Source organism: Xenopus tropicalis, chromosome 9 (assembly GCF_000004195.4).
Source record: "Xenopus tropicalis strain Nigerian chromosome 9, UCB_Xtro_10.0, whole genome shotgun sequence".
NCBI lineage: Eukaryota > Metazoa > Chordata > Amphibia > Anura > Pipidae > Xenopus > Xenopus tropicalis.
In genome coordinates, this window is record NC_030685.2 from 33,743,617 (window position 1) to 33,760,097 (window position 16,481).

A 16,481-nucleotide genomic window follows, 5' to 3' on the forward strand; every position below is an offset into this window, starting at 1 on the left:
ATAGGTTTAAAATAGTACTGACCAGGGCTCTGTGAGGAGAAGCATAACTTCAGTTATATATGTAAGGGGACCTTTGATCCACCTGATCTCAACTGGTACAGCAACATCCATTTTGTTTAAGGAAACTTGTGTTGTTTCTCTAGACCAGATAAGTTACTTACTTACCATGTTAGCTCATCAATAAAACTCTGCATATTAGATATGGCCACACTGTTTAAATTAGCAAATTAGAATCTTTATGGCTATGAATAGATAACATGACCTTCCATATGTACATTTATATAACTGAAGGCTACACTGTCATATACTGTACAAATGAACAAACTGCAGCCACTGAAACTTTCACTCAAGGGAAGGGAGTTATGTCTCTGTCTCCATCGCTGCACCAGAGCACTTTGCTTTGTGTAACATGCTAAGCAGTGATAACACAAAACATCCTGCAAGATAATCAAAGATGATGACCTTCTTAGGATCTGTTTAATACAACATTTCCTGGACTGAAGCCAAAAGGGCAAGATGAATATAATTATATAAAAAAATGCAGTTAAGGAGCCCATTCCCCTTACCAGGTTGGAAAATGTCAGCATCCCATTTTCTTGTGTCAAAAGGTTTGAACGAAATATTCCTCCACTGAGTGACAGGAGAACTCCAGCCAATGGCTGTCCATCCTCTGATCGGATCTGTTCACAAAGAAAAAGTGAGTTATCTCATTACAGACTATTATGTGACATCAGGAAAGAAGCAGGAAAAATAACAGAGTCCCAGTACCTCAAATGTGACTCCTGCAAGGGCAAAAGCATTGAAATCGCCCATAGTGCCCTCTAGAGCAGTCATAACAAAGCCTTCTTTCTGAGCAGAGATGGTGTATTCCAGGTCGCTGTGTAGAGGCCCCACACTGCACAGGAAAGAGAAAAGCAATTTACTTGCCAAAAAGAGGTTAATATAACTAAATGACAGTGCTGAACTTTCGGAAAATAATGGAATGGTTTAAATAAAAAAAAAAAAAATCACCAAGTCAATGAACAAAATATTCAGACACGCTAGATATGGGTGATTTAGTCTGGTCATGGGAGATATTAAGAAAATTATAATAATAATTTTCTGTCTGGACAAGGAGTATGTTCAAATAAGCTCAGTAATGCATTGGTCTATAAATACAAATATACCACCCACTCCATCTGTCTGCAAATCTGGAATGTAACATTTAACAAGGGCTCCAGCAACTAAAGGCTGCCTCTTATTTAAAAGGCTGTCAGATATTACCTTTCATTTTTGATCAGAGCATCCCTCAGAAATAGCAGCGCCCTCCACCTACAGCCCCCTCATCGAGAGTGTATATCTAACGGGGCTTATACCCCATACTAAATATACTTCAGCCATATCTAACAGGACTTATGCCCCATACTAATATACTTTAGCCATTGCACCAACCTGTAGGATCCTTTATCATCAGTATAGACGGTTATTAGAGGTGACGCTGCACCCTTTTCACTGATCACAATTTCCACGCCTTCTAACTCTGGGTGTATCTGCCCTTCGAGAAACAAGCCAGCTTTGCCTTGAATTTCTATCATTTTACCAGGGCAGTTTTCTGTAAAGAACACAACATCAAATTTGATACAAAAACAACAAAAGCAATTGTCAAATTGGGTTATTCATATATGAAGGACAACGTCAGGAGCATCCAAAGACCTAGGCAATAGCTGCCTCAAACAGGGGGAACATTAGTGCAGAGAGGAGGTATCTTTTCTATATTTCTCTTTCTAGTTCTTAGTTTCTGGTTAGACATTTTCTGTACAATTTTATGAGAACAAACATGAAGTGAGGAATGGATTACAAATGGCATCCCCCCTGTTCCCACAGGAGGGGGACAAAATGCTCATTTATCACCCTCTATGCAAAGTAAATAGGAATTATCATCAAAGGCCAGGCACATATCACCCAAAACACACAGGGTTAGATAACTGAGAAATACAAACTTGTCACCTGTCAGGACCTGGCATTTGGCAAGGATTCTCAATTTGAGAAAATTGTCCCCCTCCCATGGAGCTACAAAATGCACAGGTGACAAAGCGCCCAGAAATGCCCTGTCTACATTACTTTTAGGCTAATGGCACACAGGGTATACTTGACTGCCGATGCCCTGTTATTGCTTCTAACCTTATGTAATGACAAGCACCCTGTGAGACACACACAGACCAGCTATTAAGGTAATGGGAGAAGGAGCGTTTTGCAGCCCACGTGAAGCAGCTTTTTTGCATAATATTTGCCACTACAATTATCACAGTAGTCTATACAAGCAAGAGTATTTTAATATCTTGTCACATGCTATAAATCCCACAGGTGGCAAAATGCTCTGTCTGCCATCTGGGCACTTCAAAATCTGCTTGTTTGGAGAGGCCATGTTCTTTGCCAAACTGGGCTGATCAAATAGTTGTATTGGGAGCCAATTTTCAAACCTGCCAAACAGATATCTGATTTTGGCCAGTCAGGCCTTCCTGAGGGCCACAGACATGGGCCAATAAGCTGCTGACTAAGCAGATTTTATGCCCAGCTTTAGTCCTGTGTTTTATTACAGCACATTTGTTTAAATAACAGATTAAAGATGTCAGAGCACACGCTGATGGTAACAAAGGCCCCCCAAGTCTACTTGGATCAGTGCAATTCAGATACATATCTTATCAATAAAATCATCACTCAAAAGCTATAGCAGTTTTTTTTCCTTGCTAACAAATAATAGTATCCAGAAATGAAGCCATGCTTGGAATAAGATACAAGAGAAAAGTAAATTTTACAGGCGTCTGACATCCATTTCTGTAATATATATGCAAATTCATGACCCTTCTTGTGACAGCCGTCTCTACGTGGGTCTTCAACATTTTTAAAACAATCAAATGAAAGGCGTAATGCAATGGAGGGCGAAATCTTTGCACATTACTTCACGACACACCGAATTCAAAGGTTGCTAGGCAACCAAACAGCAGTCTATATTAAAGGTTAAAAATCAGGTTAATAAAAAAGGCAGGGAAGAAACCATCAGCGGCTAAAGAAAGCTAAATGTGTTAATTAGTGTGAAAACTCAATGTGCATTCTCAGATGTCACGCCACTTTTAACCAGGCTAATTGCTGCCACCCACCAACAACTGCAAACATAGCAGAGAATGAGATAGAGGCTTCATCAGACTGAGCCTTTCAACTTACAGATCCTAGCAACAGAAATAAATCCCACAAACATTTTCTATCCAGAAACAAATACAAGAAGGCCTTTAAATTGACAAATACTAAAAAGTAAAGATTTTTCTAGCTATTACAATGGCCGAGCATTTGTAGCCACACTATGGGGGGGGGGTTGGGCCAAACAACAGTTATGCAAGACAGAAACTACGACTTACAGCTGTCAGAGAAAGTCATTTTTATAAAGGGGAGCAGAAAAAGTAATTAGCCGATATGTGATACAGCTGTTCCACATCCAGGTACACTCTGTGCCTACAAAACTTCTGCCCACGTTGCCAGTAAAGCCCAAACCATTAAAGGGATACTGACACCAAAAAATTTCTTATAAAAATATGAACCTACTTCTAAACCTACCTATAGGCCATGTTGACTGTTTTTTCCTAAAAGTCCTGTTTCCCTACATAAATCCTACTGAAGATCCTGAACCTGACTGTAGTATCTGTCAAGAGGACTACATCATAAACTGGGAGGATTCAGCTTACCGTTTGCTTCAAAGAGTTCCCTCTCCCTCTCTCCCTCGCATAGCGTTGTGAACTAAATAGCAGGCAGGCTTGATCTTTCCATCGCCTGCGTATTTCAAAGGGCTGTGTCCCCTCTCTGCTCTTCCCACGAAGAATTAAATAGCAGGCCAGTTTAAGCTTTCCTGTGCCTGCCTGCCTGCTTCTAAGGGCTCTCCCTCCCCATTACACACAGACAGCAGAGTTGAGTTTATGTCACGGCAGAAAGCAGAAGGGGCGTTACAGGTTTTGTTCAGCAGCTCTCTAGTTTATATTTGCAGCAGCTATCTGGTTGCTAGGGTCCAAATTACGTTAGCAACCAGGGAGTGGTTTGAACAAGAGACTGGTATATGAATAGGGGAGGACCTAAAGAGAAAAATAAGCTATAAAATGTAACAATATTATTGAAACTGGAACCTCACAGAGCAATCGTTTTTGGCTGCTGGGGTAAGTGACCCCCATTTGAAAGCTGCAAAGAGTTAGAAAAAGGTGGCAAATGATTCAAAAACTATGAAAAATAAATAATGACGATCAAATGAAAAGTTGAATAGAATTGGTCATTCTATAACAAGTAAAAGTTAACTTAAAGGAGAACCACCCCTTTAAGCATACAAACTTTAATAGCTAATAGTTACACATTTATCCATGTCATCAGCCCTTCCCATCTGTGTCACTTCCCTTTCAGCCATCGATCATAAATTTCAAGATCTGTGCCACTAAGTGTGTTACATATATTACTACATATGAACAAATAATCCCTGCATATTTAAAAAGTGAGGTAATCTTAGTAGCATTTTTGCACTAAAGTCCTTTAATATAATAATAAGGGTATGTGCAGAGGGGTCCTCTGTTTTTGTTTCATCATTATTCCCCAGCACTTTTAAAATAGCTAAAACTGTGGACATTTACCTCCGCTAACAACAGCCTCCACAGAAGATGGATAGAAGAGAAGTTCTTTCGATGAAGGAGTCACTGTAATCTTTTCGCCCGATCTACAAAGAGGAAAGTAAAGTAAAACCAATTCAATAAGGCATTTGCTATTCTGATTTACTTTTGGTCTAACCCTAGAATACCAACAGATGTAAAAAAATATATACATAAACTGGTGTAGTGAATAGAACTCTGAGCGGTATATTTATCATGCTCTGTAAAATACCTATGATGTTGCTCATAGCAGTCAATCAGATGCTTTGTTTTGGTTTTCTAACTGTTGAAACTTAATTGCTGATTGGCTGCCCTGGGTAACATCACTGGTAATGCTTCGCTCCACTTTTAGACACCATGATAAATGTACCCCTAGGAGTTGGCAGAAAAGAATAAGACCCTCAAGAGAGAGTGCAACACACAAACATTCCAAATGAGCAGCCAGCGTTCAGGTGCCACTATATTCAGTGCCTCACCTTGCCCAGTATGAGAACTCATAGGAAAATGGACCTTGTAGGTCATCTACTAATTCCTGAACAGGAGGCTGAGATTCAGCATCTTCTGAACCTGCTTTCTCTCTTTCCAGTCTCCGTGCTTCAATTTCTGCCATCTGCTGTTCCCTACGTGTCTCTTCAACAGACTTCAACGGACCTAAAACAAGAGCTGGTTCGCTGTCTATGGAGGATCTGAACAGAGAAAAAGAAGAGTTATACAATATTACAATATATCAAAACTATTCCATGCCATATGCAGAAGCAGTAGATACCATTATCACCCTAAAACTGAAAAACGAAAGTGTAACGCAATAATTATAGGTGCAGATGGACATCTGCACACCATTCTTTGTGGTAGCAGACATATTGATTAAATCTCTGTGGATAAAGATTCAATTCCTTTCCCTTACAGATCTGTAAGTTCCCCCAAAGGCACAGGTTAGAGGAGTACAAATGTAAGGGCAGACATTCCCTGAGGTTTTTAGGTCATGTGGTGCTCCTTTCATAGTTTCTTTACATTTGACTAGACCTTCAAATTGCACAGTCTTAAAAGAGAACTAAAGCTTAATAAAGAAGTAGGGTAGAAATGCTGCACATTAAGTTATGAGATTCTGTACCAGCCCAAGGCAACCACAGCCCTTTAGCAGTAAAGATCTGTGCCTCTGAATATACCCCCAGAAGCTCCCCATCTTCTTTAGAGCACATGCTCTGTGCTGCTGTCAGTTACATGAGCTTAGGGACAGACTTACAATATAAAGAATATAAGTGTCGCAATACAATGCTGATAAGTAATTAATTCAAATTCTCATAAGATGGCAGCTTAGTGCAATTAGCATCAGAAACAGCATTTTAGCAGGTACATGAAACCGAACATCGCAGGTATTCTTGGGCCCTACATCAAAAATTTCTTACAGCCAGTCAACTCAGAGTTTCTATGATTAAACTGATACTCGTACTCTTCAAATGATTAGAGCTTTCAACAAATTTGCCCATAAGCTGCTTCAGTTCAGAAAAAAAATTCAAAATTGCTCTTTGTCCAATAATATACAACATGCATCATGGGCAGTGTCCCTATTACCAATTTAAAACAGGTAAAACTGTCAGTTGTACTCACTTAATCGTGACAGTCACGTCCATTAGCTGATCTGCTGTTATTGCCCCGAGGACATGATGTCTTACTGCAGTCAGTGTTAGAATGCTTGGGGATGAACTGTTAAATTAAAAATAGAGCTTCATTACTTGCTGACTTTAATGGAAGAAAGAATTTAAAGGATCACCAAAAACAACATTTACTGAACATTTAGCAAAGAGCTGTCCAAATCTTTCAGTGTAATGGACAATATACTACATCCTTGAGAAAGATTATATGTACCCATATCATTGCATTTATAGAACAGACAGGGGATCATACAGTATATACATACATAAAAATAAACTAATACAAAGAATAAGTGTCAGGAAGATGCCCCATAGAATTTTAAAAAAACCATATCATACAAAAGATGTCTGTGGAGCACTTAGGAAGCTTGAGAGCCCTAAAATAAAATAAATCTCAGGGCACCGTTTATGATTTAATGGGGTGGTTCACCTTTCAAAAATACCTTTTAGTATGATGTACACGTTCATTTTTAAGACTACTATCAATTGGTTTTCATTTTTTATAGCTTTTGAATTATTTGGCTTTTTGTTCTGCAGCTCTCCAGCAGCAGTCTGATTGCTAAGGTACAGAGAAGAGAAGTAATAAAAAAGTAACTAACAAAATTGTAGTCCCAAAGCTATCATTTTTGGCTGCTGGGTCAGTGACCCCCATTTGACAGCTGGAAAAAGAAAGAAGAAAAATACAAATAATTCAAAAACCATAAAAAGAAAAAAAAATGAAGACCAATTGAAAAGTTGCTAAAATATAGTTTCAATAATTAAGGAGCAGGTAAAACAAAGTCAAACTCATAAAGTAGCCATACATGGGCAGATTTAAGCTGCCGATTCGGCCTCTTCAGGCTGAGGTTGCAGCTTATCTGCTTGTGTATGGGCCCTGTCAGTTGGCCTAACCGCAGGATATTTGGTGAAAAATTGCTAAACAGACAGTACTGCTTGAAGACATTAAAGAAGCCAAATTGCTTGCTTTCCTTCCTGTAGGTATTACATTTTTTAAAAATGATTTGAAAAGATTCTGCCAGCAGAGCTATTTTTAACAAGCTTAAAAAGAACAGAACAGTCTATTGCAGTGCCTAGTGGTGCACTAATTTAAGGTTTATTGGCAATGCCTTTCCTAAAGCCGGCAGACAAATATGCAGGCAGTAATATTTGCTTTCATAACTTAATAATAGTTATGTTTTATATGCTGCTTTTAATATGACTGTTCTTCATCTTGCTACTTAACAGTTATATCTTTGTTTCACAGAAAGACATTTTCTGTTTATTGTAGTATCTAATTAGGAGAAAGATTAATTCATTAAAACATTCATTACAAAGAAAAAATCTGGTGTAGTTATAGACAACAGTATACTTACGTATCATATGTGTAGTATGGATGTTCAAATCGATGACATGAGCGTGGCGTGACTTTGTAAACACCTAAAAAAAGTAGAAATCCATGAATAAGACTTCAAGTCAATGCTTGTAATTAAACCAAATATAAAAATAATAATGTCAAACTTTTCTTGCAATGCCCCAAATTCATCTTTGCCTTTTTTGTCATGGGAATAATTTAAAGTAAAAAATAAATAAATGAAATCACCAGGAAGATCCCCATGTGCAATGAGCCCTGGTGTAAAGGTCAGGCAACAGTGTATAAAGCCAGTATAAATGTATATGACAGGAACAATTACCTGGTTTTGAGAGGCAGAATCTATTGACCCCTTTTGATAAATTGTATACACCAACATGTTCTGGTCCATTTCCATCCTGGTAAAATTCCTGGTTAATAAAACATGCAACATAAGGGAGATTTAAAGTTATGGTCTTACTTAAGATACTTAAGATACCTACATACTGCAAACAACAAATGGACCAGTGATTTCCCATTATGAGATCTGTGGTGGCCACTATTGTACTAAGCCAGGAAAGCAGTAATAATGTCATAGATGGGGGTAAACCCAGCTACCAAAAGTAAAGTGATTTACCCTCATACAATATAATCTCCCCCTCATACAACTGACATACCTAGATAAAGGTCCTACTAAGAATGATAAGATATGGGATAAATTGATAGAGACGACAACCTAAACGTGCGGGAGAGCACTATGATATATCTTGTAACCTGAATAATTGACCTTAGGAATGATGGACTGTGAGCTTTATGTAACTATGCCCTGAGTGTATTCTAGTGATGCATGTAAAACTACTTGTACTCCTTTTTACTTCTGTAACCTCCTTTCCCTGTTTTAGAAAATGATAAATAAAGCTTGTAAAAAAAAAAATAGTAAAAGTTATTCAGTATACTCTGTACTGTTGTACTAGCAACACATGAGCATTCTGTGTAGGAGTAAGCACCAAGTGCAAGAACACCTTGCGCTCTCTAAACACAGGGAGTAGATGAACGGTCCCTTTGCTAGCTACCTATTATGTACTAAGTTTGACGTCATGAGTTCCTGAAATTATACATAAATGTACAATTATACATAAATGCATTTCAAAAGTTGTGTGTGGGAGGAGGTGACGGTATTTTTTGGAACTCAGTGTGTAATAATGTGCAGTAGCATTAAAATCAACCCTGTAGGAAAGTGCTATTTATTGTTACACTCACAAGTGTTATTGCATGTGATAGGGAACATCGGAGCATGAAACCAGTTTGCCGGAACTCTACACCAACAATGTCCTCTTCTACTACTTCAAACTCTAAGGATTTATTTTTCCAACACCAGTCTTCCTGAACGATGCTCACTAAATGTTGCACAAAATAAAAAAGTGTCAAGCACAGCATTAGCAGAATAAAAATTTGTTATATAAAATGGAATGCATAAATCATGGGAGGCAGATGGACAGAGCAGGCGCTCAGCTGAACAGCACTACCAGCTGGTAGAAGGTTGAAGGACGAAAGTGTTTTATGTGGTTACAAAGAAAAACTATAAATCAGAGGTTTGGAAACACAACATTTTACTTTTGCCCACAAATTATGACATTTCAAATATATACACATATAAATTACACTGTAAAGGCTGCCAATCAGACCAATAAAAATCGTGGGTGGTAATATTGGTATAAATATTGCCGGTGTTATTCTGGTTATAAACAGGCCAAGAGTAGCTGCTGATTAGACTGAGTTGGCCCATGTATGGGACAATAATGACTGCCTACTCAACTATATTTTTCTGGGGGTCAGCCAAATGTTTATCAGAGAAGTATAAAATCTCATGAGGTCATGGTTTTCTCAAGCTGTTGTTGTGGTCCTTATATTATATTATATCATTGCTAATGACCATTCTTTTTAAATTCACATTGTATATACTGCGTATAACATACCTTTATACTTTCCAGGTAAAACATTCTCAAAATTAAAAGGCACATTATCAGCCTTCCCAGAAACCATCACACTGCGCTTATCTCTCTGGCGAGTTGTAGACTGTAATGTTACAGTCAGATCACCACAAGTATCTAAAGAACAAAAAATGACATGAATGCTATAAGCCTAACAGCTTCTAAGAACAGATGCATGTAATAAGCATGTCCTGGCTGCGTTGGAATGCAAAGCATAAATTGCATATCAATGAACTGGGAAAGAGTCATCACGGACAATTACATCTTTATAACAGTACAGTGATATAAAGAGAGCAGCTGGCACAATTGGGAAGCACAGATGGGACTGACAACTATATCCACAGTTTTCTAGTCTGCAGGAATCAAATGGCCTACTGAGGTTTAATAATGGATTGATGCACTAATATAAATTTGAGTATCATTTTATCATTTATAATTGTATTTTATCTAAACAGTAGAATGAAATAATATGGCTAATTGGGCGTTCTGACTAGGCTACCTATGAAAAGCAGACTTATCGCAGCACACACAGAAAACATTATATTTCACTTTATATTTTCTACCTTAATGATTATGGTTTTGCAACCAATATAATTTATGTTTACATACCCAAGCAAGATATTTTGCCAGAAACTGATGCCATGAACTGTGAAAAAGAAATGTCCATGACAGGTCTGTCTACCACAGTGACAGAAAATACTGCTGGTTTGATTGCTAGGCCTGCTCTGGCATCATGTTCTGGGACAGTAACCTGCAAGGCACAATGTGAGGACAGATTTCAGTGGTACTACATACATTACAAAATAATAACATTTCACTGAATTCTTTTTCAAAAGAAGAGACTCCTAGTTAACATGTTCATTATTTGTTTATTTAGGTATTCCTTACCCCACTGCTCCTTATACGCCATAATGCAAAGCTTATCAGTATAGGCACACTAACATATCAATCACTGTGTGATGTACTGTGTGATGTAGATATTGTGTATGTGATATAGTGTATTGTGAATCATGTGTATTTTCAAATTATAAGCTTACAGTGGTGTAGCCCCAAAAACAGGGAGGACAACAGGACTACATACGCCAGCCCTTAGGTATGGACCACTGCTGGTAAAACCATGCCAGCCAAATGGTGTCCAGGCGGTAGAAAATAGTGAACATGTGAACTGTGGGTAAGGTTCAATTACGCCAGGCCCAAGAGGCCCCCATTGCCCTCGTGGAGTGGGCCCCGAATTCGAAAGGGAGGCGACTTCCCCTTCAGCCCATACTCCCTATGGATTGCTTCCCTAATTAATCTGGATATGGTGGTCTTAGAGGCCGGCTGGCCAGCTTACACACCCAATAAAATGATGAAGAGGGTATCTGATTGACAAATCAACTGAGTACACTTTATGTAGATCCTGAGTGCGTGGACAACATCTAGCCCGTGAAGTCACTTTTCTTTAGCATTCTTAGGGTCTGGGCACAGGGGTGGAAGGACGATACTACTTTTGGTAGGAATTAATGTTTCGTTTGTAAGATGGCCTTGTCCTTATGGAACACCAACAGTTGAGGGTCACATGAGTTCCCTGAGACAAGAGACTCAGGTCAGATGGGAGCGGGTGGTCACCGTGGAGGGGCTACATGGGCAACTCCCTGCCAGAAAAGATTTGACATTTTCATCAAGCACCATCTGTGTTGGAACAAGATTGTAAACTTGTACCTGGAGGGAGCTGAGTTGTAGGCCTATGTCCAGACCTCTTTGCAGAGAGGAGAGAATAGAAGGGACAGACAGGTCCTCAAAGAAAAGTTTATTATCTTCACATCAGGTCCAATAAGTTTCCCAGATTCTGTGTGCCACTACAGTCACTCACAGGTCTGATTGTCGAATCTTCTTGAGTACCCTGGGGGGCACGGAAAGCAAGGGGAACACATACTGTATACAAGGTCAAACCTCCAGGTTTGTGCAATGGTGCTGATTCCTTCTACCAGCATGTTATGGTAGCAAGCAAAGAACAGCGTGACTTTGTGACTGACTCTGGATGCCATGGGGTCAATCTCTTGTTGGCCCCTGGAACACCTTGTGGTATAATTCATATTCTTGCAGGTCTATCAGGTTTGAGCTGAAAATGTCTGCTTGTACTTTGGACACTCCCAGAAGGTGAATGCCCATCAAAGTACATAGTTCTGTTCCGCCCAGGTTATGATCCTTGACAGGAAAGTGTCAGACTTCGTATTTTTTCTGTTGTCTGTGTTTGTCCCATGGAAGGAACAATCTCCACGATAGCATGTCGAACTCTAGACCCCAGTAGATCATCCATCGAACCTGCTGTAATAGGTGGATTGCACGTCCCAGATTCACTTGGACTCCTTGTACTGAGTTGGCCTTGCGAAGGAATTCGTCTAGGTACGGAGCGATATTCCCTGCAGCCTCAACATCGGCAGTGTGACTGCCATTAGTTTTATGAAAACTCTTGGGGCCGAAGCTATGCTGGACAGCAGTGCAGCAAACTGGTAATGGTGGTTGGAGAAGGTGAACCTCAAGTACTGGTGGTAATCGGTTTTGGAATGCTAGAGCTTTGACAGGGGTCAGCGGGTATTGTGGACAGGAAAAACCTGTGAGGAGGGTTGGATGAAAGGTCTAGATGGTAACCCTCTGTCACTATTTTGCACACCCAGGCATCAGAAGTGTTGAATCAAAGCCCCCAAAAGCGCAGAAACCTGCCCTCAATCGGTTCCTGTGGTCCCGGAGGGGAAGGCCAGTCATGCTGAAGCATCTTCACCTCAGCTATAAAGTTTCTCTAGCTGCTAGGAGCAGATTAGCAAAAGATGGAATGTAACTCTTGCTGCTGCTGCACTAGGACTAGATAATTGGGTTTAATTTGCTGCGGAAGACTCGTAAAGAGAGACATCTGTGACCTATAGGAGATAATACTCTCAGCCTTTTGCAGCAGTATCAGATGTGGTGGAATGGAGTGGTAGTAACAAATCATGTTTGCCAGCTTGTCAAAAAAAAAACATTAACTTATTGTATAAAGGGTAATAAAGCTCAGAAGCCTTATAAATGGGAATGCAATTAAATACCACTTAAGCCCATTCCCCAAGTGCCAATAAACTGCAATGGAAACAGCGGCTCAATGTGATTTTGCCTATTTTCTTGCTCATGTACAACATCTAAACCATCTTAGTCATGGCACACTAAGTGCCCAAGTGCTGGTCATTTAGTTAAAAGGAATTGGCCTGTAACTAGCAACGCTGTTGATTCAGGCCCCTAGGAAGAGCAGATTAGAAGTGTTTTGGGGGGCTAAACCCACCCTCTTGTTCCAGTGAGTGATTGCTGCAGCTGAACAACCCACAAATTTTCTTACCTTATCAACATTACAGGAAATGTTTAGACTTTCCCGGAAGCAAAACAGATCTTTATGGGCTTATTTGGAAAATAAACTGAAAGGGCACTCTATTGAAAAGGTACCTGTAGTATAGTTTAATAAAAACTAACTAAGATAGTTAGCCAATAAAGGTATCACCTTTATACAACTTTTGTTATTTTTTATTTCAAAAGGGTAAACATTTTTGACTGGCTAACATGGTACATCACCTTTTCCTGCATCTAGTATAGTTTAGTAACTATACTACAAGTTCACATACGTGTCCTTTCAATGAAGGATGCAGGTCTGTATCTCAAAGCAAACCACACTAACAAATGCAAGAATCCCTTTCTGGCTCCATTAGTTGTACTATTTAGCTCCTTAGAAACCCTCTTAAGAGTAGATTTTGTTTTTAAATACATACAATGAATTAATATAATAGATGAGGAAAGTAAATGATGTACCTGTAAATCGTAAGATCCTCTTTTAGCCTGAAAGCAAAAGTTTCCTTGAGAGTCAGATTCTGTAGTAAGAACAGGATTCCTTTCCTTATCTTGTGGGGTTAGAGTCATTTTATATTTACTGAACTGTCTGACATTTTCTGGAAAATGTGTAATAGTGATCTGCCCACATACACTGAATCTATATATATATAAAAAAAAAAAGTGTTATAAACATGGTTGGTGTTTATTGATGAGCTTTACAATAAAACTTCAACAGATTTCTAAAGGAATGTGAATACGTCAATGCTGGATAAATAAAAGATAATAGCAGTACAAGTTAGCCCAGTGTTGGCTGTGGGTTGAAATGAAGTATAGGGATAAGTCCATAATTTTATAATTAAATATATTTTATAGCAATTACTAATGGGATAAACAATAAGCACTCCACATTACGGCCAATTATTCTTACCTTGCGGCTATTATATCAGCAAGCTGCGGCGTGTTTGGTGCAATCTTTACAGTCAGTGTATCAAAGTAAATATGTTCTTTCTGGGCATCTATACTGTATGTACCAGCTGTCATGTTTTCCAGACGGAAGGATCCATCAGCATTAGTTACAACTGGAAAGCAAGTATATTTTAGGGTGATAACAAAATACCTTTTTACATTTGAACCTTATTATAGAGGAAATACCATAACTATTTTGTATCTCTGTGCCATTTATGTGGCTGATTGCAACAATAACAGTAAAGTAAAGTGTAAAAGTATAAGTGTAAAAAGAGCAAAAGAGTGAGAGCAAACAAAAAAAAGAGAGCAAAAAAAGTAGGAAACAGATGAGAACTAAAACAAGAATAAAAAAAAAGAAAAACTAACAAAATGAGTACAAAGAAAAGCAAAAGAAAGAAAAACTGAAAATGAAGGCAAGGAAGAGCAAAATAACTAAAATAAGTGTAAGAATGGCAGAAAGTGAGAGAAAAGAAAAAGCGAAATCTGAATGAAAGAAATAAAAGGTAAGTAAGGCTTTATTTGCAGGCACTGTATGCAGCTGAAGACTCAGCTTCACTATTTTTTTATAACATAACATCAATAATATAAGGTTAATTTAACGTGTGCCTTACCTTTCATCTGATTGTTGAGAGTTACCATTGCATCAGGTACTCCATCCCCTTCAGGTCCATTTAAAACCCTTCCAGTCACAGAGAAGCCCATAACATGGAAAACAGGCTAACAATAAATAAACAAATAAATATTCAACCTGACAACAGAGAAACTTTCAACACTTATGCACAAAGACTATAACCCTCATTAACATTATGGGAATCAGACAGAGCAGTAAAATAGTATCCATACATCATGTGCAAAGAACTATATATATAATAAAAAAAAAAAAAAAAAAAAAAAAAAAAGCTGCTTGCTTCCATATGGCTGTTGCCATAGTTAAACTAAAACCTCCTGCTCACAGACCGAATGTGTGGGAAATATATGAAAAGGAAAAACATTTAAATAAAACCTAATGGCCGGAAGTCACACGCTACATTAAGGGATGTCTATTCCTTCCCAGAATTAGATCTCCCGAGACCTGTTTATTGGGTATAACAGACGAGACCACGCCCTTACAAAAATCTAGAACACTTCTACACTCTATTATGTTCTATAAATTCTCTTACACTCCAAAAGTGGGTTCAGCTTGCTTTGGAAATGCCACTCTGGATATGATGTAAACAATTGTACCTAACTTTGGTTGTAAGTTCTAGACATGTCTGTTTAATCGTCTCTTTTTTTGGTTTCACAAAATGAAAAATATAAAAAAACATTATTGTGATAGGCCTATCACTTGTTTTAATTGCTAAAGTAAAGAATAGAAGTCACAAATGTTGAAGACATAGTAGAATAGAAGAATAGTTTTACCTCTAATTTTAAGCTGTCATGTTCCACAGAAAAATCCAGTCTGGATGGAGCAACATCAAATGTAATTCTTTCTCCCCTGTAATAGGGAACCTAGAGAGGGGGCAAGTAAAAAAAGAAAACAAATAATAAAATACATAAACCATACTGTAGACTATAAAGATGAATTACTTAATTGAATACAGGCTTACAAAGACAGTACTGTGCAAATAACTCTTCCAACTGCAACTAAGGAGTGAGCATTCAATTTATTGTCTTATAAATGTGACGTATATGGGCACAAAATTTATCTACATAGTTGCACCCATACTTATCAGTGGGAGCAGCCATAGGAGCTCTAAAAAGAAATTTTACCCAATGACTGAAGGGTGAAGACACACAGAGTTACTTAGTAGCAGCTACTTGTCATGGCTACTAAACCCCAGATAATACCCTGCCATTGACTATACTGAGAATTACCTCTGCTAAAACAGACGTAGAGACAGTTATCAGTAAATGATCAGCATTGTCTATTTTAGTAGCCATGACAAGTAGTTGCTACTAGTAGCTCTTTGTGTCTTCACCCTATTGAAACATCCCCTCTACTAAATAATAATGTTAGAATGCCTGCAGGGTTCTACAAAAAACAACGGTTAAAGGAATGTTATAACTATTTAAGAGCAGTTAAATGACCTGACATATACAAACCCATCAAAAAAAGAAAACTTAATCTGCCAACAAAAACAGAGAAGGCAATTCTTAATTCCTCATTCATTGTACACTTTGTATACTGAACTTACTGCACTAGCCTAAAGTTTTAGTATCTCGATTAGGGCCAGAACTAAGGGAAAATAGGGAATGTGCCAAGGGCGCAACCAATGGGGGGGGGCACTAGGCACATACCTCTTCGCTTGCCTATCCCTAGTCTGAGACCTCGTTCCCCACACAAGTCAGCCGGGTGCCACTCCATTGCATGCTCCCCCCAGCCCCCTGTAGTATCACTGCACATGCAAGCCACAGAGGAGTGAGGGAGCACACAATGGAGCAGTGCCAGGTGGTTGTCCGGGTTGCCTAGGGCGCCCAACAGGCTTGGCCTGGCTCTGATCTCAACAGCAGCAATGATCCAGGTCTTTACAGTTGTCACATTAGCGCACCATCTTGGAAAGTGTCTGAGACACTCACA

The 16,481-nt window shown here is 38.7% G+C and overlaps 1 protein-coding gene across 1 annotated transcript in view; it reads right to left on the reverse strand.

Moving 5' to 3' along the window:
- Positions 1-16,481, reverse strand: part of nomo3 (NODAL modulator 3) — a 33,921-nt gene that overhangs the window by 8,856 nt on the left and 8,584 nt on the right. Inside the window, 16 exon segments of the mRNA NM_001127971.1 lie at positions 1-29; positions 567-680; positions 769-895; positions 1,432-1,591; positions 4,641-4,723; positions 5,132-5,341; positions 6,264-6,359; positions 7,660-7,723; positions 7,978-8,065; positions 8,895-9,031; positions 9,611-9,742; positions 10,235-10,376; positions 13,436-13,613; positions 13,884-14,034; positions 14,533-14,638; positions 15,323-15,412. The exon segment at positions 1-29 is cut by the window's left edge and continues 99 nt beyond it. Of these exon segments, the coding sequence (NP_001121443.1) occupies positions 1-29; positions 567-680; positions 769-895; positions 1,432-1,591; positions 4,641-4,723; positions 5,132-5,341; positions 6,264-6,359; positions 7,660-7,723; positions 7,978-8,065; positions 8,895-9,031; positions 9,611-9,742; positions 10,235-10,376; positions 13,436-13,613; positions 13,884-14,034; positions 14,533-14,638; positions 15,323-15,412 (1,907 nt within the window).